The 27,444-nt window shown below is 35.6% G+C and overlaps 1 protein-coding gene across 4 annotated transcripts in view; it reads left to right on the top strand.

Moving 5' to 3' along the window:
* The window catches only part of LOC124367760 (NAD(+) hydrolase sarm1), a 193,439-nt gene that overhangs the window by 93,696 nt on the left and 72,299 nt on the right, over positions 1–27,444 (top strand). Inside the window, exons 1-2 of one of the 4 annotated variants that reach the window (XM_046824853.1) lie at positions 17,880–18,010; positions 24,308–24,436. The exons of 2 other annotated variants lie outside the window; for them this stretch is intronic. In XM_046824853.1, the coding sequence (XP_046680809.1) occupies positions 24,362–24,436 (75 nt within the window). In that variant the 5' untranslated portion in view covers positions 17,880–18,010; positions 24,308–24,361. Of the gene's footprint in view, positions 1–17,879; positions 18,011–21,546; positions 21,634–24,307; positions 24,437–27,444 lie in introns of those variants that run through there. One more of the 4 variants, XM_046824850.1, reaches the window with a different exon arrangement.

Raw genomic sequence — 27,444 nt, 5'->3', positions numbered from 1 at the left:
AGTTAGTTACACATATCCTTCTTTAGCAATGACTCATGTGGAGGTGCATTATCAACCGGTTATTGTTGCAGAAGCCTTCGAAGTACTGTAATTCATTAAAGCGATCAGTTTTAGGTTGGATCATTGTTTCATTCCGTAGTTTCCGGTGTGTATTTCCACAAAAAATTAGTCATTGTAGACAATTTTGTACCCAGTCTGTAAGAGTTTCTGAGAATAATTATATAATGTATGAATTGTGACTTGGAATTATATGCTTTGAAATATGACTAAGCTAAATTACCTTTTACTAAACATATTTTTATTTACACATATTTTTAAATTAATAATGACTGAGCATTGAAAATATAATTGTTTTAAATTTCAGGATTTTATATGTCATCCCTTACCTTCAGTGTAGTTTTAATAAGAACCTAATTCTAAGATGGTCCAAATTAATGACCAAAATATATTATATTCTTCTTATGCTCAGGGAAGATACTATGGAGGCTGTTCCTAAAAGCTTTGAAAAGCTTAACCGAAGCGGAAACAGAGAGGTGGACTCAGCACTGACTTTTGTAGGCATTGCGTTACAGATGGCCGTTTCCATATCGAGGGAGACGTCCTTAATTTTGGGTTTAGAAATATATCCTGCTGTAAGACCTCGAAAAGATACACTATTGGGGAGAAAGGTACCTAGAACGTCCTTAATTTTGGGTTTAGTAACGTATTTTGTTGTTGAAAAAACTCGAAAAGATAAACTTTTCTACTTGATAAAATATGCAAACAATACGTAGAAAATGTCCTTCGATTTTTTGTTACTCATGGGAAAATGACACCAAGAAATACAATCGTCAGAAAATCGTCGTCCTTCCAATTCCAGGGAGATAATCGAGCATCGAGTTGGTATTGTTTGCTAAATTGGCATATAAATCGTCCCACCAACAATGGCGACATTTAGACCTCACTTTGTCGAACATGACGGGCCCCAGGGCACGTCCTTGCGGCACGCCCCTCGCTTAATTACCTATACTAACCGAGTTAGCGGCCGAAATCGCGTCGCCCCCACACTTCCGCCGCAGACGGTTGTCGGCGTCCCACCACCAATCAGTGCGGTAGCGGCCGGCGGCGTGGCGTCGTGATGGCCCGAGGGATACCGTACATCACAGACTCGGTCATTTTTTATCGGCAAATTCAGGTCGAAGAAAATTTACATGAACGAGTGGGAAGAGCCGCGACGGGAAATGGTGGAGGAGAGATATCAATCGAAGATCAGTGGTTTTCACTCGACCCAAACCAGTGGCGTATGTAGAAAATCGTTTAGGAGGGGACTGACACACTGGGTGGTTTAGGAGGTTTTAATGGCCCCCTAAAACATAGGCTTGGGAAACTTCTCCCAGGAAATCGAGACCTGGAAATCGGGTCGAGTATTAGGACCTCATAAATGTATTCTAGCTAAAACACACTATTTGGTGCAGTTATAATGTTTCTCTTTCAAAATTTCGTGTGAGGAATCAAGCCCCCTGAGCCACCCCTTTATATCACTAATGACTCAAAGTGTCGCGTCAGTGTGGCCATATACGGAACCTCCCTTATCATACCAACAAAAAGCTGGCAATTTTTTTATTTCAATTTTTTAAAGATTTAATTTAAACGTAAAAGTAGCATCGTGAATTGAAAGAAACCGTATAGACATTTATATGTACATTAAAGAGATCAGAATCTGTCAAGTAGATCAGAATCAGTTAAATTAATTCTATCACAATAATTATTATTAATTAAATGTGTTTTCCATTATGTTGATAGTGGAGGAAAGTTATTAATCGAAAAATAATGATCATCACCGGATCTGAACCTTTCTAACCATACCAACCAACGGCTGCAATAATAATGTTTATTTTTATGTAATAAAACGTGAAAAAGTGACTGAAATAAATGATACAGACATTTTATCTTTTAAATAATAAGTAAAAATATTATACATGTCAAAATCAGTTAAATTAATTCTTTTACAATAAGTTAATATCTTTGGTTGTATTAGTTGCACAGGAGATAATCAATTCATACGGACGACATATGCTGAGGTCTTGCGAATAATTCAGTTAGTTTTGAGGTCCGACGCTAGGGCTGCGCCACGCAACGCCCTCCTCAAAGGGCAGTCCGACCGTCCTTTTTTCCGTGCCTCATTTATAGAATTATATATGTTGTCTCTTTTGTAACTAATACAATCTTATTAGTTATTGTTAATTAGATATATTTAATTTATTTTCATTTGTTGTTTTATTTTATTTGCTATTTCCAGGTATTTTTATTTGACCTGTATCAAAAGGTTTCACACAACCTGAAGTTTGTCGGTGTGTACGGAATTAAGACTAGTACTGTAACAAACAATGTACTTCACAAGCAGCTGATCAATTAAATTGTTTGTTTATCGTCTGGCCATGGAACAGCTGACTACACAATTACTGCCCGCGAGAAGACGACAAAGGAGGGAAATAGTTTGGTTACGAAACTCATCTTACGGTGCATATCCTCTGAATACGTCATGGACGAGCATGAACTGAAGTTAATTTCATAATTGTCTGAGCGTTATCAAAGCATATTACTCGAGAAGCCGAAAAAAATTAATTTCCGTCCATCTGCTTATCAGTTATTTGACCTGACAGCACGATATCTCGAAGTAACCTACACATAAGTCTGCATTTATACGTAAAAACATCATGATGATTGTGTCATTCTATGGGATTTGGCTGAGCATTATTGAACATTTTACCATTGGTAACCATAACGATAGAAACGAGAAAATCAAAGTTAGGCTATTTTAAAACAACCCTAGATACAGTTCACGATTAACTGTTAAAATACCTACTTTCTGTCTGAATCTGTAATATAATCTAATTTTTAAGAAGTTAAATAGTTGCGTTTATTAAAGGTCCAAATTTCAAAAATATACCCACAAGTCTGAAAAATTCACATGTTTTACTCTTCTGAATGGACCATTAATTAAAAGCTTTTTATTTTTTCCAAATTTGAAAATGCTTCATTTTTTGGAACAGCCATGAGTTGTGTTCAGTGTACCTTTTGACATACAAAGATTTCAAAAACACCGATTTTATCGGAAACATGACGAAATGGAACAAAATTAATATTTAAACTGTTAACTTTGCACTACGCATATTCTTATAGTTTAATTTGTTTGTTTGATTGATTACTGACGAAAAATCGAAGTAGAACAGTCCAAACATGACAGAAAACAATAAATTGAGCTTTATTGTGTAGTAGCTATGTGGTGATTTAAAACACGTAAATGGTTGCCGTACTTGCTTGCATAAGAATGCAAGTAATGCCAGTCAAATACGTAAGCAAAGATAACTAATCTTTGTAATTGGTGTACCTGGTAGCTGATTACATAATGTCTCGGTTTTCTAATTCTCAGGAACCCCGGTTCGAAACCAGGTACGGGCATCACATTTCTATACTGAAGTATTGTTAAACGGTTACTAACAAGGGCTTCAGATCATTCACAGAGACAAGCCAGTAAAAACACTTGAAGTAAATAATATGTACACGCGCAACGGCAACCAACTACGTCACCTCCTCTCTCTCTCTCTCTCTCTCTCTCTCTCTCTCTCTCTCTCTCTCTCTCTCTCTCTCTCTCTCTCTCTCTCTCTCTCTCTCTCTCTCTCTCTCTCTCTCTCTCTCATTTGTGACATCACGCACTTACATTGTTCTGAGTTACAAGCTTTACAACTGCCGTGTCTGGACTGTTATCTAATAGGGATCTTAATGTCCCGACCTCCGAGTGTTTCAAGAGAAAGTTGCATTCAACGGCTATGAGAAATACTAAGTGGAGTTGTAATTCATCGAGTAATATACGTTGTAAAGGTTTTACAAAATGTTTTACGAGTAAGGATTTTTAGTAATAATAACTGCTTATTCTCTATAGGTAATCACTATGAAACTTAAATTTTTATTATTATCAACATCACTTATTGGCTGGGTCACGTAATTTGAAACTCAACATCACGTGGTCACGTATCAACATCACGCAATTTGAAACTAAAAAACAGGAATACTGAGATTCAAATTCATTATTCTTCGATGTACTTAGGTACTTTTAAATTTCGAGAATTAGTACGTTCTTAATTATGACTATGTAGTTTTTAAATGCGAACATATTCAGTTACAAGAAGAAATATACCATAGTGTTCTAAGAAATCTTAGTGTGAAGGTTGGTAATAAATACTACTATGTGGTTGCTCAACCTGGGTGATGCTGCTGCAGGGGCACTGATTCTCTCGCGTTGACTATAAATTAAGTAGAAGCCTGTTTACCAGGAAATAATTTAGAAATATTGTTTACATAAGAATTATTATTGTCGGATTCGGTTTGGTGGTGTTGGATTGTTTTCACCCAGTTAACAGTAAATATGGTGGTTAATCGGTGCCTAAACTGAATATATAGGAAGGTATGTATATATTTATGATTTTCATAATAATTTTCGTAAATTTTAATGTAAAACCATACTATATAAACTTAAATCAAGAAAAGACTGATTTATAAACTCTTTCACTTACACAGACTTATAGTCCATATGGGGTTTTTTTCATTTGAAATTATGGAAGTGTACTGTATATGTTATTGTTTTATGTATGTGAATAAAAATTTTGAATTTGAATGTAAATGTAGATTTTGCAGATATCTACTCTTCGTGTTAACATTTTCGAAAAAGAGTATCATATTGGCATCAGTGATACCCTTATATCCATCCATCTGGGTGTTTCTATTTAAATATTCACACCATATTAATGATTAGTCAGTAACTGTCTTTCTAATTTCTAATAATAACCTTAAGTAGTTCTGAAAATTCAAATGTATTTTTACCGATGTCAAAATGTCACGTGGATAATTCTTGGAAAATTAAGTTAAAAGCTAAAAGTCTTGAACTTGGAAAACTATTAGCTACTTGTATAACTGTGTACCATACACTCATGTTTCAATGTGCCTATAAATAATTTAGAATGTCAAATTTGATTTTTAGGAGAGCAAAATAGAGAAATTCTATTTGCTGAAAGAAAGTAGAAGTAGCCTTCTACTCTGCAAGAGAACGTAAACGGCTTGTTAATAATATTTTTAGACGTCAGATATGAGGAAAACAACATGACTCTTTTATCGCGTACTTTCCATCTAATTGTTCTATTTACAGGCCGCTTACACAATGACAGTGATGGGTGCCGCTGTGACAAATATGCTCGGCATTCGCGAGGACAGGGTAAATGACTTAAATGACGGGAAAGGCTCGAGTAAACACCGTAAGATAGTGATATCCGGAATAATAAACGCTTCCTACGTGATAACCCGTTGACTAACAGCAAACAGAGTTATCATCACGTCGTCACGTCGCTGTCGCAACGCGATCACCACGACTCGTAACGTGACGCCATCATTTCCCTATCTACTCATACGCCTGTGTTTATTTTTAAACACACCGGGGCATCCTGTCCGCAAAGGTTTCCCTTTGTGCAAGTCTTTCTCAGATGTGTGGATTCTATTTTAAATATTTTTTTTGAACTGTGATAATTGTGAGAAATATCATCGTAAGTAACATTGCTTACAGTGTTCTGCGAAAGCTATGGGGTGGTGTACTTTCAGAGTCACGGTAATTGAATATGATTTCCCTAAAGGCGGGGAAAATGGAAAGAAATTTGATCGCTCCGATGAGGAATCACAGTTTTCACATGAAGTAAATTTAAAAATATGTAATCTCCTTTATAAATATTTTGTTAAAAACAATTAGCTATTTACTTTTATTATATTTAATTTTAAAATGTAATTTCCCCATGACAGTTTTATAACACTGCGTAACTTTGGAAATAGACACGTTAGGCAATAATGTGCCTAAAGACTACCAACGATGAGGAAGTGAATTTTTATTCGGCGTTTATGAATTATATTTCAGCGAATAACATTTTCTTACTGCTTTTTGACTTAGAGAAATTACAATTAATTTAAGTAAGAGGATTCAGCACTGGAATACGTAATTTTATAACTATGACATATATATAATTTGAATAAACATTGAATCGCAAAAGGTACTTGCTCCGCCAGGACTCGAACCCGGATATCTCTCACTTGCCGGGTGAATGTGCTACCATTACACCACAGAGCCCTCACTTTTTACAATTCAGTTATTTTGTATTTGGCCATATCTGTCACATATGCGTTTAAATAACGATATATATATATATATATATATATATATATATATATATATATATATATATATAAACGACATCACGACGACGACGACGTCGTTATATATAAACGATACCTTTTCTTTTGGCGGGCTTTGGATGTATGTTTAGCACGGAGGAAAAACATTCCTTTCGCGTCACGTCACGCATCACGCATGTTCGCTTTGTAGCTGCTAGGAGCGGGACTATCACGGCCATTTTGATGGTGCTTCTCCGTTCCGCTCAGGTTTAGTGGTATCCAGTCGTGCTAGTGAGAGGTTAATGTTGAGGCGACTATTCGTTTTGGCGGGATAAGAATGTATTTTAAAGGATTAAAAATACATTGAGTAGAACTTTTCTAGCTAACGAAGCCGTAGTGTAATTTAATACTGGAGGAAAATTAGTCTTTCTGTTGATTACAATTATAATCTTTACTCAAACAATCGATTGTACCACTAGTACATTGTCAAGAGATGTCTATAACTTAGAAAGACGTCCCAGACAATGGCGATAATTACCATGAAGCATGCCCGAAGAGGCGAACGTCGGTGAGTCAGACTGATTGACATGCTATCGCAGGTTACAGGTAACGTCACTGCAACAGCTGACGTGCACTTGAATTCTGCCGTCTTCTCCGGAATTGGTTGGTGAGTAATACGCTTAGCGTAGACCGTAGTCCGTAGCGTACTCGTATTCTGTTCTTACTGACCAACGGATTACACCTAGCGTACAGATGCGCACACCGACCAGCCGCGAGCCGTCCAAATGGAAGGCAGGGGAGAGGAGTGTATTTTCCAAAAACATTGACCTTTCCTTTAGAGCCCATCCTCGGTATTCTCGTGACCCAAGAGGCAAGAACTAGAATATTTACTGATTTATTCAGTGTCTCGTGGTTATATTCAGATAACAGATGTGACGATAGTTCAGTTCTTTCAAATCAATCACTCATTAACAGCGCGTAGGTGAGGTCAATGTTTCCTGGATGACTAGTAGAGTCTCGGCTGCGCGCTCAGTTCCCTTGTCACATCACTGTAAGTGAAACGTAACATCCAGGGCTGTAACCAAAGAGTGGATAGCCGAGTTTGGAACTAATTACAAAGTAACTAAATGTGCTTCAATTGTGGGAATTTCACTAATATTTTTCTAGTTTATTTCTACGTTTAAACAGAGAGTTCAAAAATGTGGGAGTTAATTAGTTAAAAATAAAACAAAGTTCCTCTAACACTATGTAAATTTCGCTTCGTTTAGCATCTGTATCTACATATAAGAGTTTGAAGAATTTATTCTCTTCTCGTCTGTTTGTATATAAATTTTTTATTAAAATTTAAAAAAGGTCACCGTTTTTAAACTATTAATGATAGATTTTTCTTTCAGCCAAACGTTACATTCTAATAAGACATATACACATGAAACATTTAATATCATCACTGACACATATCTAAGTTATGATTGTTTTTTCTAAACACACATACACTAAATGTGGCGAAGTAGACCATAATGTTAAGTAACTTTTTCGTTTATTTTACCCACGTCCAAAAAAATTTCCCCACATTTTTGAATTCTGTATATTGTAAGAATTAAGCTTTCGAACCCACTAACCCCTAGTTTTAGGCCAATATCAACAATAGTAATAATGTTTCAGCTTTTGTTGTTTTTTGTCAACCAACCGCTTCTTTCAATATTTTTAGTAAAAAACCTCGTAATCTATACTCAGTACACCTTAATTTTTTTAAAGATATTTTTATTAATGGACACCGGGTTTTCCTTTATTTTTATTTTATTTTATCTTACATGAAGAGAAAATATAAACTTGTATATTGCACAACTTAATTTTTCCCAGCAATTAACAGACTCGGGTTCGAGTCCCAGCGGAGCGAGTACTTTTTTTGATTCAATATTTATTGGAAATCATAGCAGAAGAGCTGACTTCTGTGAAACAAAAATAATTATTAGGATGAGGTGAACGCAGGTGCCAAATTTCTTGGCAAATGTATTGTCAGACAACCAAAATTGCCAAGAGTCAAGAACTAACTCAGCGCATCACAGAAGCAGTTCGTCAAATATCTCTCGATATGTAATGAAACGTTGTTACTGGACTTACCACAGGATGGGACGCTGTCAAGAGATACTAGTACTTTTATCTTACCACTATTCCGCGTGGGTCAACCCACTGTTGTGATATAACATTTTATTGTTCAAAAGTAGATGTTTATAAATAGTATTGATTCCAGCAGAATGATTCTTGGTATTTTAAATTTAGCGACATTGAAACACAAATTACTCCTTCTATTGATAATTTGTCGTAGATCAATGTTGTTTAAGAACTAAATTATTTAATGGGTTTGTAGTGCTATAAATATATATATAATATTTTATAAATACAAAAAAATAAAGCAAGTATATTGTTGTGTGTTTTTTTTTACGTAGGGGGACTCCCTTGCGGACTACCCACTAAACCCCCTACGGGCCACGGAGGGCCCAGGCCGGAACCCTTTTGGATGACATCTTGCCTGGTCCGTGTGTCTTATGTCCCATCCAGGACAAAACTACTTGTTTCGGAAGCTAGGGGTCAGCCAGGCATCAATGTTGTTGTGTTTCAGTATACTGAAGTTACTATTGTCATCTATGCGTAAAAATTTAGCAATTAATTACGTTTTTAATTACAATTGTTGTAATATACCCCTTAACAATATACTTGCTTTATTATCTGATATTTTCTATTAAATAATTAGAAAATGCGATTGAATTTTGTTAGATACTAATATTCTGAGAATCAGTAAGATCAAATAAAAAACATTGGCAAAATAATCAAATGGCTCTTAATTCAACATTTTAATTTCTGAATGGTCTGCTAAAAACTAAAATTTTTCCTCTCCTTGCATTAGTTTTATAGGCCATTATTGTTAGTCCACTAATGTTAATCAGTTCTCAGTCGAGGAATATCACTGCTTTAAGAGTAAAATGATCCGAGTTCTATTTAGTAGAAGTCTACGAAATTATCAAAATTAGTATTAACTTTTCGACTCGTCTATCCCGAGGGTTTTGAGAGATACAGTCAGTATATTAGAATATTACTGTCTTTTGAAGAAACTTGGACCTCACGGTCCAGAAAGGAATCTTGGACTTGGGTCTAAGATCGTACATTCAATCCCTGCCATGACTGTAGTGTAGATTCTTTTGCTTCTTCTATTTTATATGATGTATGTAAAAGCCTATGAAGTCTATTAGCAGAAATAGCTAAAACACCTTTTCCTCTCAAAAACTTCATCGAGGATCATCACTTCCAAAACTCTGTACTCTAGCTGGGAATTGTGAAATCCACAGGAGGCACAATTAATAAAGCGTGACGACTTATAAATGACTGTTTACAGTCTCGGATGACGTTATCAATTCTGAGGTAATCGCCCCATAGAGACATTGACTACGGTGGTTATTACCGTGATTAGAATGTCTTCGGCAACCCGTGCATGGCTGCTGTTTATACTTCCTCGTGAATCACTGGCACCGGGAAACCCTCCCGGATCAGCATAAGCCCTGGGTGATTTCAGATTCTGAGAACCACTTCGCAACTGTCGAGCGGTCACTGACTGGAAAGTTTGACGCTGAGAATATTTCAGTATGACGCAGCTCATTCAGTTCAGTATGAGTTGTTGGATCTTGTAGAAATCTAGTTTGTACTCGAGAAATATTCTAATATTGCTTACAACAATTGCTTCCATGGTCTTTCAGCTTGAAAGGTTCGTAATTTTAGTGATGGTAACGAAATTTAATGAAAACTCCACAGATGCTCACACCATCATTAAGCCACTATTTCCCCATTTTGTCTCATCAGTATTACTTTGGTAACTTGATTATTCATTGTAATAGCTTGGTATATTTGATTATTGCTTTTGCACAATATGGTTTACTGTAACAGTAGTATACCAGTTCTCTTCAGCAATTACGGAGCAAGACCACTTGCACAAGACACCAAACAGTTAGCTCTGCATTGAACTCTTTTTACATAGGTCATGTTCTTTATAAAAATCAATCAGTGCCCGGTATAAGAAGAGGTTGTTGAGTCAGTGGTTACACAATCTGGGTGGTGCTGCTGCAGAGGCACTGATTTGTACAGAGTACTACAATAACTGATGGAGAAGCCTGTTAATAGGAAATTATTTGAACGTTTCATCTTTATTAGAAGTTACTGAATTGGTTTGCAGGTGTGGTTGGATTGTTCTCACCCATGTGGTAGTAAACTACTCGTGGTAAAGTGGTGCCTAAAATAAATAAATATATGAAATATTTTGATAATAATCTATTGTTGTACATTCTCAAGAAAAGACTGATTTCTGATCTCTTCCCCTTACACATTCTCTGTCTAATGGGGAATCTGTCATGTTCAATTATTGAAGAGTACTAAATATGCCATCTTTTGCGTGTGCGTGAATGAATAATTTGGTATGATTGGATATGTACATCTAGAAATTAGGTCAATACAATTTTTATTGTTTTGAAACTCAATGAAATATTGCAATCCGGTTTGTTTGCGTTACCTTCCATAAGTAAACATTTGATTGATTTCACCATCGATCACAATTACCTAACATCAACAAAGATGGTGGGTGACTTTGATTAACTGAAATATGTCGAGGGCAAGTTATTACTTCAATTAGTATCCAATCCACGTAAACTACCCACGTGCTGAGTAATACCGGGGACGTGATGGACGATCCATGAATAAACATCGCTTCCAGCTCTAATCGGTAACGCGTACGTACGGACCGCGTAGGCTCGACCTGGAAACGTTGATGTCACTCGCCGAAAGTGACAGACGGATGTTTGCGAGACCGAGGAAACTTGCACCGGCCCACGGACTGTGGAGGTGCGGACTTGGCATGGTCCCTGCTTTGGCCGCTCCTCCGGCGGAACAGGAATGGTTGCACATCCGGAGTTCTCACGAGTCTCGTAACGACCACAGGAATCCATGATTGATGGTCGGATTCAGGAAGGAGAAGTAGCGTTGCTGGCAGAGCCTTCGGGCTTCCATCCTTAAAAATAGTCTAAAAAGATGGGTACGATACCACCGAATACCTTTAGCGCCGAAGAAACTTATTTTCGATTCTAACGGCCATACTGAATCGGCCAGCACTGAATTTAGGGAATTCCTACCAAAGCCGAAAATGGTTGTTCAGTAGCACCTTCCAGCAGCGTCCAAAAAGTACGTACAGCACTTGTCCAATGTGCCGAAACATATATAAACAAGCTCGTAAGGAACGTGCGGCACTTTTCTCTTTAGGCCTTATAGGACGATTTCAACATCCGCTAATAACTGTAACTGACTCAATCATCCAAATAACAAACTGCGCGCTGTAACAAATGAAAACAATATCAGAGGTTTCTAGTGTTGCCAACGCTCATCTCCTACGTTACGCTTGTACAGTTCTATCAGCGACATACCACAGAAGGGTACAGAGACGGCGGAAATTCTTCTGGACGTTTTGGGACGATTTCATCACAACACGTGTCGTGTCGCGGACGTTGTGTGTGTGGGGGGGGGAGGTGATGTTGATGGTAAAAATGAAAACCACCCAATGTGAGCTGAACTGTTCCAGATGTTTCTGTGTTTATTTTCGTATCTTTCTTAAACATTATTTCGGTAGCCGGGTACAGCCTAAATGTGCCAGTAGTTTGTTGTTACTGCAAGATTTCCGAGTACACTTTCGTGAATCATACACATTACAGTGGATCGGCGTAGGCTCATCTCATTTATGGATGAATACATTCAATTTGTGTTGGCATTTCAGTAAATTATTCACGATATAAAAACTGTGCTTTTATTTTCATCCCATAATCACAAAATATCAGTATAAAAACATAAGTTTATATTTATTCTAGACTATTTAAACAAGATAGGTTTACGCCAAACCATATGTCGCTTAATAGATTGCAGTAAGGTTCAATGCAAAATTTCAAGTCCATAGCTCATTTTATTGAGAGGTCTAACGACAGATACTCATACGAGGGGACAATTATACATCCCCGGTAAACGAAAAAGAAATTGTGTCAACCTAATATAACCTGGTATCATGCGGACGGACAGACAGACAGACTTGACATTTTCCAACCCAAGGACTGACAGGATTTGCCAACGCTCAGCCTATTACTTATGATGGACTTTTCATCTCGTTCGCATAACAATTAAAGATTTTCTGTGAGAAAAATGTCTATTTTGATATAAAAATATATATCCACTGTGTGGATTGTACATAGATGGGGTTTCGTCGCGCAGAGGCATCCAATAGAACAAAACGTATTCGAAACAACTTCATTTTTATTGGCAAAATCCCATTGTGGCAAAATTAAATTAAATACATTTTTCACGAGGTTATTGATGTCAAAGATTTTTCATATGTTTTAAAAAATCTAAGTGGTGAAAATAAAGTGAATTGAAAGCAAACTTGATGTAAATGAAAATGTTTGATTTCAATGATTTATGTTACTGGTGGAAGATTTGTTAAATGTAAATGCACATTTTTATCGATATGTACATTAGATGAATATTTAAAGTAACGTGTGAATTTTATAGAAAACCAATTTTCTTTACGTAAATTTAAATTTGTATTGATTATTTCCTGTAGCTTATAACACTTATTTGATTGTTTTAGAAACAATGTTTTCTGTGGACGGTTTTACTTTTATAAGTTGAATGTTGAATAAAATGGCGTTTCTCGACATTCGCGTCAGGCCTAATAACAAATTTTAATTCCAGGACCATGTCGAAATTGTCTGTAAGAACCTGAGATAAGGTCTTCTTTACGACTCAATCAGCAGCAGGTAACCAATCAGCATAAGCCTATCAATATCTGCCGACTTCAGGATAACTTTATTTGCTTATAACGGGCTAAGTTCCCCCTTCATTTCATATTCTGTGGTTTGGAATGCGAAAATATACTCAAATGTACACTAAAAAACAAATTTAAAACTCCAGAAGGTACTGTCGAGAGCTGTCTTAGGGAAATTACGAAGACCCCATGTAAGCAGGTTTTGCGAGATGCTACGCCCCTAGCATTTCCATCCATGTAAAAACCATTTAACAAAATCTTCACCTACCAACATTATCACAATTTCAGACAATCTAATATGATTAACTATTCATAGAACTACCAGCACCGATAATGACGAATGAAATACATCCCTTTAGATAAATAGTACCTATGAGCCTTGCACAGATGTAACTTTTACAAGTTCTGATCATGAATTCTAAAGCCAGCTAAAATGTATAACCTCATTTTACCAAAAAGCTGGCCTAACAACCCAAACAATAATTTAGTTTTAAATAAGAGTATCGTTGGCCCAACGGACCTTAATACAAATTATACATCTTCCAGAAGGGTCGTTGGGTCGATTAATCTTATAACTAGATTAATCGAGTTGCTCCCACATAACAAAAATATCTTATGTATGAATACTACTATTTTGGAATCTTCAGACACAAAAATCAAACAAACACAATTATCTTCACGACTACTAGACAACTAAGTCTTTATATTCACATCAATTACGCAATTAACTATCCAATCGGGAATCGCGAAAAATTTAGATATGCGAAAAATACAAAACAAAACAAAACCGAGATAATTGAGAACAAACTATGAAAAAACTTCACCCAAGAGGAAGAGACTGAATTAAAAAATTAAAAATAACAAAACTCGGGAAAAAGTAACGAAACACAGTTTTAGGGCTGTTCTCTCCGCTTATGTTTTTTCATGCTCGCTATTGTAATAACAATATGATATACAAATATAATACTATATATAGTAGTGTATATATATATATATATATATATATATATATATATATATATATATATATATATATGATGTTATCCCCACTCAAAATCCCAGTTTTTCTCCCCACAGGATATAGCCTAAATTTCGAATAGTTTATCAATTTGTATGCAATATATGGTTTGTAATTTAATAAGTATTCGTTGTGAAATGAAAGTACGAGTGTACGTACTACTGTAAGGTATTGTTAACAGTGGTTTTAGATTCTTTTAGGTAACGAGAGTAAGATAAATACTAACCATGGGTTTAATTTATTTTGTGCTAAGCTCAGTCGTATTTCATTAGCGTGTTGTTTCTGATTTCACGGGCCTCTGGAGTAGAATGGCAGACCAGGCGACGTTATCACTAGGCGTAGTGCAGATGGCATTAGCATGCGAGATTAAAGCGAGTCGGAAACATAAAACCGTTTCCTGCCTCAGATAACAGCTGATTCGTGGAATTCATTAACTGGTACGACAGGAAACTGGAAACACGGTCTTCAACCGCCAGGTGATGTGCGGTCACACCCACTCTTTCACGTAGTTCCCTGGATTGAATATACGATAATCACGTAGGAAGCTTGTGAGTTATTGACTGATACACGTAGGTCATCACGTCTCTTCAAGGAATCAGTATCTATTCCTGCCTGGTGTTGGTTGATTCCCGAACGTTCCGAAATCAAAAATTTGTTTAATACGGTATAGTTTTGAAGAAAGTGGAAAGGGAAAAATATTAAAACAAATTATTTTACTAATATTTACAATTTGATGACAATCATCAGTTATTTTATCCGTCCTTTATACAATGTATTTCAATCTATAATTTTGAGTTAGCCAAATTCCTTCCTTTCTCTCCTCGCAGAATAGAAACTTATTCTGCGGAAAGAATGATATGAGTTTGGATCATTCCTAACCCAATCTTTCCTACTTTGTTCCAACTAATTAACGAAGATCGATTTCATAATTATGTTCGCACATTTCGAACCATCGAATATCGCGAAAATTAAATTACGAACATCACTTCCATTCACATATACTTTATTCCTTATGAATTTAATTATTAAGCACTGTCCACTTGTACAGCTAATAATTTATACTTTCTGATATTATAAAACATATCATTAATGTAAAATATTAATGAGCTCAGAAATTTTTATTTTTTGCATTAATTTTTACATGGTATGTGAATTTATTATGCAATCCCAAGTACTATTTAAAATTAAAAGAAGGAAAAAAGTACTTAGGTAATTTAAGGATTCTGGATTACTGATGGATAAACATAGTAAGATTCATTATATATATATATATATATATATATATATATATATATATATAGAATTAAAAATATTTAGTAATAAAATAGTTTGTTGTTCTTTAGATGCTTGGATCATTTTTGAAAATAACTCTCCCACTCCTTTGCCTTTAGAGGGAACAGACCCAGCATAATATGAGGATTGTTAGTTCTGACTGTGAATTATAGATAGAGCTACCATGCTAAATCCTTTTTTATAGTTATAATCGAATAAAATATTCAAGTAATTATCTCATATTGATGAATTAAATGTAATACGTCGGGGTTTGCTAATTAAGACTCATAGTAAAATGGTTTATTGCTTGTCCGTAATATATATACAATGACTGTTTCTTTCATTTTCCACTGGAGACCGCGCGACCTAACCTAACCTAACCTAAGCTAACCTAACCTAATCTAATCTAACCTGTCATAACCAAGAACCTAACCTGTCATAACCAAACCTAACCTGTCATAACCTAACCTAACCTAACCTGTCATAACCTAACCTAACCTGTCATAACCTAACCTAACCTGTCATAACCTAACCTATTATAACTTAACCTAACTTATCATAACCTAACGTAACCTGTCATAACCTAACCTAACCTAAAACAACCTAACCTAAAACAACCCAACCCAATCCAACCAAAGTTTAAGTGGAACAGGTTTTAGCATCAGATTAAATGTCTTTTCGTAGGCTATTACCAACCAAATGATATCAGCTTTCAGCCGTTGCAAGGGATTTTATTATTACCAACGGCATGTGTGTAATGTCACATATAAGTCTTGCGTATTAATAATTACATGTACATTGTTGTAATATAGTAAGTACAACTTCTTAATGGACTGTTTTACTGCGGGAATGATTTGTAATTCTCTTACTATCCTGGTATCGCCGTATTACAAGTTGTAGCACGCTAGTTAGTACAGGAGACATGCCTGAGCCTGATCCAAGGCCGCCAGGTGGTTTAGTGCGATTCTCTTATATAATGGACGCAAACAAGGACTACGCCGTGGACACTCCATGACCATTTGTTGTATGTAACAAATTACACTGGTACGCTGTTAGGTAGCGTACGTGTTTCCTTGCTACGCCGGGGTAAGTGTTTTCTTTATATACTGCATGAGTGTATGTATGACTCAGAACATTAATTTTTTTATCTCTGTATTTTATAAGAAGTCTAGTCCGATACTCGAAATTAACATAAACACATTAAAAAAAGTATAAAAGTTCGCGAAAAATGTTACAAAAAAGAACAAAACGTTTCAAGGATTGAAATCCACCACTTGCAACAAGTGTAAGTTAGTAACTTAATTGTAAGAATGTCTTGTATTGTTTTTGACACCTTAGAAGAGTATTCTATATATGTTATATAAACGATAGCAAATGTTTAAAACCTTGCTATCCTTTCAAATCGTCCATCGTTATTAACAAACTTCAAACTAATTCTTTTGATGTGTCTAAAATAATGATCGTCGTAAGAAAGAGTCCTGAAGGTTTTGGGCGCTCGCAACTTGTGGGTTCTTTTTGTTCTTGTCTCGCGGGATTATTTGACTCAAGAAATCGAATTTTGTGTGTGTGTGTTTTTTTTCGTGTCGTTTTTCGTAAGTTCGTGGCTCTTTTAAAACTCGTATAAAAATGTAATAAAGTTAAAACATAACAGGTGTTGTAAAGTGTACTTTAATACTTGATCCAACTTATATCCAATCGACGACATTTCAAAAATGTGTATTTTTTATGGATTTCAAAGTGAAACTCTCTCCAAGTGCTAATGGGGTAGTCCTCGGGTCCTTTTGACCCAAGGGGCGATACTTCATGGATTTACCAATCCTAGATAATAACGCAATGTAGATAATCGTTTAATTAAAATTCCATTAAGATTCACACTCGAGCCTGTGACAGAATGAAAGTTGCAGAGCGAATTCAAACGAGTGGTATTTTTGTAACACACATAAAAACAAACACGCTTTTGAAACATTGTCCCCTCATTTTAATTTATTATTTTGTACACATTATCTGGTCTTACATGATTTCAAAGTGTTCATTTTTGGCAACAATCCACGTTTAGAACATTTTATTTAAAATAAAACAGTCTGCTAATTTATACAATTTAAGGAGGTATTGAGGCTTTATCTTTCCGAAAGGCTTTAATAACTACCATTAGGCCAGTCTTATCCATATGTGCTTTCCGGTATTAGGCCTACATGATTTGGCTTTCCCTTCAAATAATCAATCACTGGTGTAGTTTTTACATTTTCATGCTTGATTAATGCCAAAACTGCGTAATGTTCATACTGTAAATCTGTTGACTTTGATGTTGAGAAGTTCTTGTAGAGTTTCGATCCACCACTGTGAGTCACAAAGGTATTTTTAAGAGTTCGTGATGGAAAGGCAATTGTATGCGCATCACTGATAACCTCATTACATACAAGCCGCGTACCGTGCCAATTTCGCCATTTAAGGACGCATTCCGTTCCATGAATCACCGGATGTCGCGGTTCTCACGTGGAGATGTAAACGTTTCATTCACTTGCCGCTGAATCACCTGTTAAGACTCGCGCATGCGCACAACCAGCCTCCGTACTTAGCAGCCGGTCTGATGTAATTGACTCGTTCCATCCCGTTCAGTTTCTATCCGTCCTTCGACACGGTTGTTGCGCTGGTTCCAAAACAAACTGAAGTGCGTCCGGCTCTCGTTTGTGAGTTTGTTGTTTGTTTTTGTTCACCGATGACTCGCTCTCACTGCGCTTTAGGTTTGAAAACCTCAACGATTTGTGTCGTTAATAAGAAGTATTAATGTAATGTTTAAGATTTTATTACATTTTTACAACGTTTATTTAGTACTACCTATGTTTTGACGTCGAGAACAGTTCATTTTAATTAATTTATAATAGTTAATTGCAATAATTGACTTAATGGATGCTATAAAATACGTAATAGGACAGCCATTAACAATAATTATTCCATTACGTCTTTTCTCGTTATATACAAATTCACAATTTATGGGGTTTCACACTCTATTCATTTATCACGATTTCCTCTATATATTGGACTAATTTGTATAAATACACCCGTAAAATGTAACACATGTTACTAAAAGAAAAGGCGGGTAGTACAATATTTATCGCTAAACTATCAAGCTGAACTGGTCAAGGACATGCTTTTGAAGCAAATTAACAGACAAACTAGATCAGAATATAAGGAATTAGAATAACTATAGATTTGTATTCGTCACTTTAACAAGTTGAACCATTCAAAGTGTAGTTTGGCGCAAGTTATCAGGCGAATGGATCAGGAGATAAGGAATTAGAGTGAATTCAGAATGTAATTCAACATTTTAAAACAAGTTGAGCCATCCTAAAGTTTGGTTTTGGAAAATTACCAACGAAAGGATCAGGAGATCATAAAACTTGAATTACCTTTACTAATTCCTTTATTTCTTGTCGTAACGAATCTCGTTAACTCTCAGGAACAAGCGATTTCACGATTGAATGGCTCATTAAAAATCGCCGTGAGTCAGTGGATGATAACGAAAACAATGGATTTCCAACAATAGTACTAACAGGTACAGGATCGTTAAAAGGCCAATACGAATACGACATATAATGCTTTATTACTGCTTATCTTAATCCTCTGGCGAGCTGTCGCTATCGCCTTAGTGACTGTATCTCTAATCTTAACCCCTCCACACGTCTCCACGCGCAGCTCGCGTTCTACCTCAATCTAGAACATCTGGGGCAAGGGGCGTAGGCACAGTCGGCTCCTAGGGGGCATCTATATATGGGAATTGAAGTGGATTTGCCGTTCTAAACGCGTGGTCTTCGGAAATTTACAGACAAATGGATCAGGAGACCATAAGCAATTGTTGTAACTTTAGATTATTATTCAATATCAACAAGCTGGATGGGAGCTCGCGTTCTACTTCAGTCTAGAACAGCTATTGCAAGGGGAGTTGACACGGTCGGGTCCATGAGGGCGGATCTATAAGATGGGCATTGAAGTGGATTTGCCGTTCTAAAGCGTGGTTTTCGGAAATTTACAGACAAATGGATCAGGAGACCATAATAAATTACTGTAACTTTAGATTATTATTCAATACTAACAAGCTGGATGGGAGCTCGTGTTCTATCTCAATCTAGAACAGCTATATCAAGGGTAGTAGGCATGGTTGGGTCCATGGGGGCGGTTCTGTATCTATGAACTGAAAGAGGTCTAAGACGAAAATCAAGGGCTCAGCTTCACTCTTAATTGAGAGCGATTACAGGAGTTAAATAATAAAATCTAATTGATTACGGAAAACTCTATAAAATAATTATTACAGAAACGTCCACGCACACACACGCACATTTGAAGTCTGAGTAATAAACTGATCCCATTCTAGACCTGCGATACTGCCCTCAAAAGATCATCGCGTTACAATAAAACAATTTATTTATTTTATTTCTTCTAATCGTCTAAGTTAATTTCTTGTATTGGTTTCTAAGATGTGCGTCTATTTAAGAAACATTTTAAACAGTAAGTGAGGCAATTTTCACTTGTCATAACATTAATTGTAAATAAAAACAATTGGAAATTAAATTACTAGTTGACTGGACATAATATAAGTTGCAAACTCAACTTTACTGTAAATCAATATAAAAATAATAGTCCTACAACAACATCGTGGTTTTAGACCCAAACAGCAGCATTAAACCTCACTTTACTCTTCTATATTTGGTCATAGAACTATTCAAGATACTTTTGTTAAATATGATAAATACGCACCTAAATGCAGTTTATCTTTTCATAATTTGATATCGGTTATTCAGAAAAAAATCTCGAATCTTTATACCATACCTGAGTACCTACATCTAAAAAAGTACACACCGAAGCTCAAATCTTAAGGATGGATATGATCATTAAAATGAAAAACCCTCAATAATTCAACGGCCAAAAATAAACCTAAAGTAATTTGAATTTTGCATTGTTTTACGGAGTAATAATGCAGGACGCGAAATATCGTCTAATTCTTCTATAGGCCTCAATGTGCGGATAACGTACAAACTTATGGCGAAGCGGATATTGCTCTAAAAATGTTAAAATGATCTGACAGATTTAACTTTTCAACTATATTTTAGGAAATACTGTCAATATTGTAAATAGTTTTGAAGAAAATCAAATGAAAGTCTAAATCAAGCCAAATTTCCGTTTTTTCAGGCCAAAAACAACACTATTGCATGTGTTCACTAACAAAAACTTCATGAATTTCTTAGTAACTACTAGCACACTATTGAACAAACGATAATTTTTCTACAATGTGATATCTGTTGTAATGTTGAATTACACATAACAGCCCACCATAGTTACCGTCATTTTTTGATGACGCTTTCATTAAAAACGAAAGGGCTCACGTAAATAAAAATCTATATTACTGGATTGTTTTACATTAATGAATAATTATATCCGTATGTAAACGGCATCTGCAATATAACCCATGTTATTGTTACTCAAAGTAATTTAATATATAAAGTGACACACTAAAAATTCTAAGAACCTCTAATCTAATTTAATTTGATGAGTCGCTATCATTATGTATAAATTTTAGAATTAAAAAATTTTAGTCTAAACCAGTTTATACAATTTATTAATTTCAGCATTTTTGAAAGGGGTAGAGAGGGAATTATCTACAGAAATCAACAAAAAACAACACACTCTTCATTTAAACCTAAAACACTATCGCAAATTGTACATCAATATGACTCTACGCTACTATTTAATGTTGGTCACGCGCGCAAACGGCATTTACTGTTTTGATCCACCAAGTTGGCAACACTGTGTACAAACCAGCTGTTTACTCGCGCCACGCCAAACAGTGTTGTAGTTGTGCCTGGCTGTTGGACGATTCAGCAATGCTGCTGTGACAAAAATCGACTCTGGGCATTATGTAGCCCAAGTAATGGGGTCGCGGCAGCAACAATCGCTGCAGTATCAGCAGTTTATCATCAGCTGTTCGAGTAAACGAAACGGCAACATTATCAGTCGCACCTGCGCGCGCATCCTCTTCTAACAGAACTTCAGATTTCCTTCCGCAAACATGCTAACCTAAAAAGTTACTTTGGTGCTACATTTTTAATAATTCCGAGTCGCGCATTGCCAGAACTGCTCTTTTAACCTGTAAATGATTAATTTAATCGGTTTGTATTTAAAAGTTTGCGTGTTGGTGACATTTTATTTATTGAGATTCTTTTCGCTCGTTTTTGAAGCCGCAGTGATGTGGACCGTTCTGGAAGTCCAGACTTATGTTTGGACCTATTCGACCTGCTACAAAGACTTTTCACTTTCGGTCGGTAATTATTATATTTATTAAGCATTAATTTCGTAAGGTACATGATAATAATATACCCAAAGTATCAGTTTGTTGTTGTGAAGTTTAAAATAGTTGTATCTGAAACAAAAATCTAATGGTTACAGGTTTACCAACAGTGAAACATAACAAAATTCAAACAGTAGTATGGAAGTAGTTTTAGAAAAATAAATTACCTAGGTATAACATACAGATGTAATTAGTATACAGAAAAACTATTTCAAAATTATTATTCCCATTACCTAATTTTTCAATGTTCACATAGAAACTAACTTTTAGTATTATTTTGTTGATTTAGATAATATTCAACACATTATACCTATAAATAGCGGCAATATACTTGATTGGAACTTAAAAATATAAAGTTAATTCAACCGCGTTATAATTTTTGACATGGATCTAATTCATATAACAATATAATGTAATATTGTTTCTTTAAGTCTGGAATGTAAAGAAATAATGCAACGTTTAATTTAATTTTACTTGATTGAAGTAAATGAATATCTCGTAATGTTTGAGAATCATCGTACCAACTATTTATCAACTGTTATTTTACTTTTAATATGTTTCGTAATAGCTTTAAGTCAATATGTTTTAACGCGTTCGTTAACGAAGAGTACTGTAAAATGTATAAGTGTCATCGTTTAGTGGTAAAAAAGATCAGTTCGTTTCGAGAAGTGCAATCTGATCTCTTTCTCAGGTGAATCTTTCTATCGTCAAATCAAATTTCAGATATTGAAATATATAGCGTAAACCACAAAGTTGGACGCCATAACGTTCGGTATAAAGAATTATTCTTGGTGATTTTGTTAGGATAGAATTAGCTGTCGTTCAATGTCCATGGCAAAGTAAATTCGCTTGAATTATTCCGGAAAACCCACATTAATAATGGACGTCCTTCATTATTCCACAAATAAAATGATCAAAAATTTAATTTTTTTAGATTATTGCCATAAATAAATCAAAACTATTAAGGTTAACTCAAGTTTAAATGAAGCGACGACAGCCTCCGTCATTTCGCAATCATCGATATAAATGATCGATGTATGCAGTTTGCCTCAACTCCTAATAAATCAATTAAGAGACGATTAAATTCCCATGGCGGCAGTTCACATGGCAGCACTGAGCTCTTGACAGCTGATAAGAGGTTATCTGAGGTCAAGCTCTAGTTTTATCTAACGCGATCTTCGTTCGTTTGATTTTCGCTTATTCTGTCTTAATTAATGTCGTCTTATCACCAATTGAGTTTTGAAGTGAAACGTTTTTGTGTTCACTGTCTATTTTACTTTAGTATTATCTAGTACGTAGTCTATTACTAGATTTGTTTGTGCGAGAATCACAATGAATATTGCCAGAACTACTAACACAAGAAACGAGTTTAGACTTATGGGTGGGAATTTAGTAGGCTACACCTGTGGCGGGAAAAACAAAAGTTGTTTTATTATATTTTTCGTTATTTATAAGGCTAAACTACATTAATACTCACAGCTTCATTTCCATCATCGTGGATAAATTGGATTTTATGTAATTACAATAATCACAAATTATTCGTTTAACTAATTTTTTTAGATTATTTCCATAAATAAATCGCGTAGCGCGATGTTAAGGTACCTGTTTCCAGTGCTGACCTCGCGGAGCGCGATGTCAGAAACGCGATCTCTTTAAACCACGCTAGTGGCTATATATTACGGAATATCACGAATGATCGATTTTATATGCAGTATTAAACTAGAAGAAATGCGGAACTCGTTATACTCTATGAGCACGTCTTTGCTCAAAGACCCATGGCGCAGTTCACAGGCAGCTAAGCGTATGTCTTATTTCCAAGTCTGATACGGTTCGGTCGTTCTGTTTATTGCTGTTCCGTCGTTGTTTGCATCATACCTTTGGTGTTGTAGTTGACTATTACTGTTTTATATTGTTTTTATTGTAAAAATGAGTGAATTAAGTAGGTCTAGTGCAATAAGGAATGTGAAAGGTGTTACTGTAGTACACAATGTTTCAAATATCACTGATTTTTTACGTGTTACAATTTATCGTTTTTTGCTCTGAGTGAATTCTGTCAATATGTAAACCCATAAGATGTATTATACTTTTGGGTTCATTATTAAATTACCTACAACTTGTATATCTTGGATTTTTATTTTCATAACTTTGGTGAAATGATATCTAAGCTCAAAGTGAAAAAATAAAAACTTTTTTTTTTTTTTTGTCAAGATTTACATTCAGCAATATTTTACCATGTAAAGGTAAGGGAATAAGTATTATTATCATATTCTGTGATCTTTCCTGAAAATAATGATATATAATATGTAGTATTTACATTAAGGTAACAGTATATAAAAAAAAACTTTCTAAACGCTTGCAAACATACTGAAAAATGCCCAGCACTTAAGGCAGTTCTAACCATCACTTGGAGGGTAAATAACTAAAATTTTCATCACCTTCAATGAAATTAATGCACTAATACTTAAGAGCTGAATATCGTGAAACAACCAACAGTTTTACCCGGTTAAGTACAGATCGGATTTTGAGGTTATGTCAAACAGTGAGAGCGAGTAATCGACCGATCGATCAGCTGACTGCCAGTGTACGAGAACAATCACATGATGGCGCGTTCACTGACACAGCTGATCTGTGTGATGTCTTTCAGCCTTTGGATTAGTATTCAGCCGGTTCCCCACAACAACCGGTCAAGGTGAACGTGATGCGCAACCAGGCAAGCGACACTTACGACCTCAAGATGAAGAAAACAAGAGATAGAGCCGAGTTTTTCAAAATGGTCAGTAACAATTACTAGTGACAGTGACTTAGTTCTCTTTACTCTCGTGATAGGTCAGTCACATGATTGGCATTACAGTACTTCAGCAGCTGTAAGTACACTACGGTCTACCCACATTAATCTGTTGATATTTACTCACTTAAAAAAAACAAAGGCCAATGTTTAATTGGATTTATTTTATACACCGAATCTTAATTTTAATTTGTTCTTAATGAAAGACACCAATTCAATTTTTTTTAACATCGAAGAAGAATATAAAGTATCCTGCCATTTTCGAATCTTCGGTTGGTTTGTAAATATTATATTATTGTAATAACATAAATAACAGGATAAATGTGTGCTTCAACCTCTTTTCGCTCAAGACAAGAAGCTGAGGAAACCACTCCATGTGGAGCTTGCTTCTGGATTGAAAGGATATTCAGGATGGTTAAGGTTGGCAATAGGGGCCGCTTCCTGTCCAGATCTCAGGAAGGATAAGCGGGCTCTATCTCAGTTGTGCCATCTTGGAAAGGGACACAGTCGAACCGGGTACCTAAACACCAGGCTCTGTAGCTCAGTGGCTGCAGTCTGTGTTCAGTAAATCTGAAGTCCTCAGATCAAAATCAAAGCCTTAGCCTACTCCAACAGCCAACCTCCGCAGTAAACTAGATCTATCAATCCACATTTTATCTCAATACCGAAATGTCCTGCGGACAAAGAGACAATCATGCAAAAAAGGAGTACAAGAAAAGGACGCATCATATAGAACTCTCTCTTGTAGAAATGAAGTTTCAAGCAAAATTTATAGTCTTCATATGAAATATATCGCGACTGATTTTGCCATATGATACATTCTGATTTTTGTTTATTACGTCGGGGTTCTTATCAGTATTTAAATAATACAATACCACACACCAATTATAAAGCCATGTTGTATTATTTTATACTTAGGCTACATGTGTTAATATACCACATTTTGAATCTCGTATGGGTGTATCAAGTTTGTTTAGTCCTTCTTCGTAGACTAGTGGATACAGTCACGGCTCTCTAACTGAGAGATCACGGGTTCAAATCCCGGGGAGGTCCAATCATGATGGGAATAAATGGCCACAGTAATTTAAACAAGCCAGCATAGCCTAAGAGCTGAGGCTTAAAAGAGAATAAAAAAGTTTGTTTACAAATATATTTATCCTGCTATTTAGTCATTACGCTCAGCCAAATTCCATGAAGTGACATGTACCATCATCGAACTCAGTGTTCCCATATAGAAAATAAGCTCCATGCACATTTTCAAGTCTATAGATCAGTTCGGGTTCTAGAGATCGTGCGTACAGACAGAGACGAAAGTTTTCCCGCCCCACGAGCGATAGGCTTCGATAAAGCTCAGCCAACAATAAAAATTTTGTAGTCTACGTTCCAGAAAAATGCTTATACCAATAAATAATATTTAATGTAATAATAGAGCAAATTTGCGAACTCGTGTCTAATCCTGTACAATGTAAGAAAGAAATTGTTAAAGCAATAAAACGTTTATTATTATTATAACCTCAAACTGTTTGTTCCATAAGTTGCCTGATCTAAACTGTTCCAATAAAAAACGTATCCAAAGTGGCCATATTGGAACTCAACATTAGGTTTTCCCAAATGAGTTTTATCCACTCGATGCGATTAAAATATCAAATGATCTGTACTAAACTTCCAAACTGTGTTCTGGTTCATTTCATGTTTTATGCTTTCAGCAGTTGGCCAGCCTGTGTTTTATATATTTGTTGACATTTGGATCGTTCAACAGCTGGATAATCTCTGATAGTAGTTGTGCGATTGTTAAAGCATACTTGACTATTAATTGTCTTCTGTTTACAAATTTGTATTATTTACGATCTTAAAATTCCTCTCGGGGTAAGCAAGATTAAAATGATATCATCCAGAAAACTAGGAAAAGGCCAGATGATAAAATGACACGTATTTAAAAATAAGCTAAACGTAACATAACTGTTTGTATCCAACCATAGTATTGGTTTGGTGAATTTTACTCAGTTTAACGTGTATTGTGGTTTGAATAATGAGAATTTTAAAATACTTCAAAAAGTTATTTCCAAAATCATGTCTTATACCACAAATAATGTTCCAAAACTAACCTTACACACAGTATTAACCCCAAGCCTTTGAACAAACTTCTATTAGTAAAAAGTCTAATAAACTAAAGTTTAAAAACAACCTGCTATACATTTAATTTACAATGGTTAAACTAATTTAACACAATTTAACTAATTTAACAATATACCATTAAAACGTAGTGTAAATGTTTTTCGCGTTGTATCAATAATTGACCAAAGCGAACAATGCACGTTTTAGGAATACAGGACACAATCCGAGCCTCCTTGCGGTATCTTCAGACGGTATTCCTAAGTGCGGTGTCCTTCGACAGTGACCTTCACAGCTGTTATCTCCTAGTGTGAACATCCTGCGCTATCTACTACAGCGTTACCGGAAACAAGTAGCAATTTTAAAACTCGTGTAGGTACATTTCCTCAGCGAGGCATAACCACCTTGTTGAACGTGCCGGGACGTGTCTTTACATACATTTACTCTTGTGGCAAGGTCACGTATATTTGACGCTTTGTTGAAATCCTTCTCGCCGCCTTATTCCGATAGGTAAACTCAGTGTAAGGCTCAGATTGGGAAATAATTGGTATATTATGGAATTCAAGGGATTCGAACCAATTAGTCTTACGTTGTATTTTCTACAAGAGGCAGTAGTTAGTTAGCCAGGGGAGAGATGAATCTTTGTTTATCTGTCCTGGTTCGTGTTTCAATAGAGTAACTTTTTCCTGTAGCTGCCAAAGACAAAAACCTTTTTTGTGGAGAAATTATTTACACAAAGGAAAACTAGGAGTTTCAACCTCCTCCTAACTCGCCAATTTAATATTTAATCAATTTTAATTAGGAATAACATTAAAATGCACATCGAACTTCTGTCAAATTCTAGTAATATTCGCTGAGAGTTTCCGAAGCGAAATACTCGAGGG

This window comes from Homalodisca vitripennis, chromosome 8, assembly GCF_021130785.1.
Source record: "Homalodisca vitripennis isolate AUS2020 chromosome 8, UT_GWSS_2.1, whole genome shotgun sequence".
NCBI classification, from domain to species: Eukaryota; Metazoa; Arthropoda; class Insecta; order Hemiptera; family Cicadellidae; genus Homalodisca; species Homalodisca vitripennis.
This window is presented reverse-complemented; position numbering and strand designations above follow the sequence as displayed.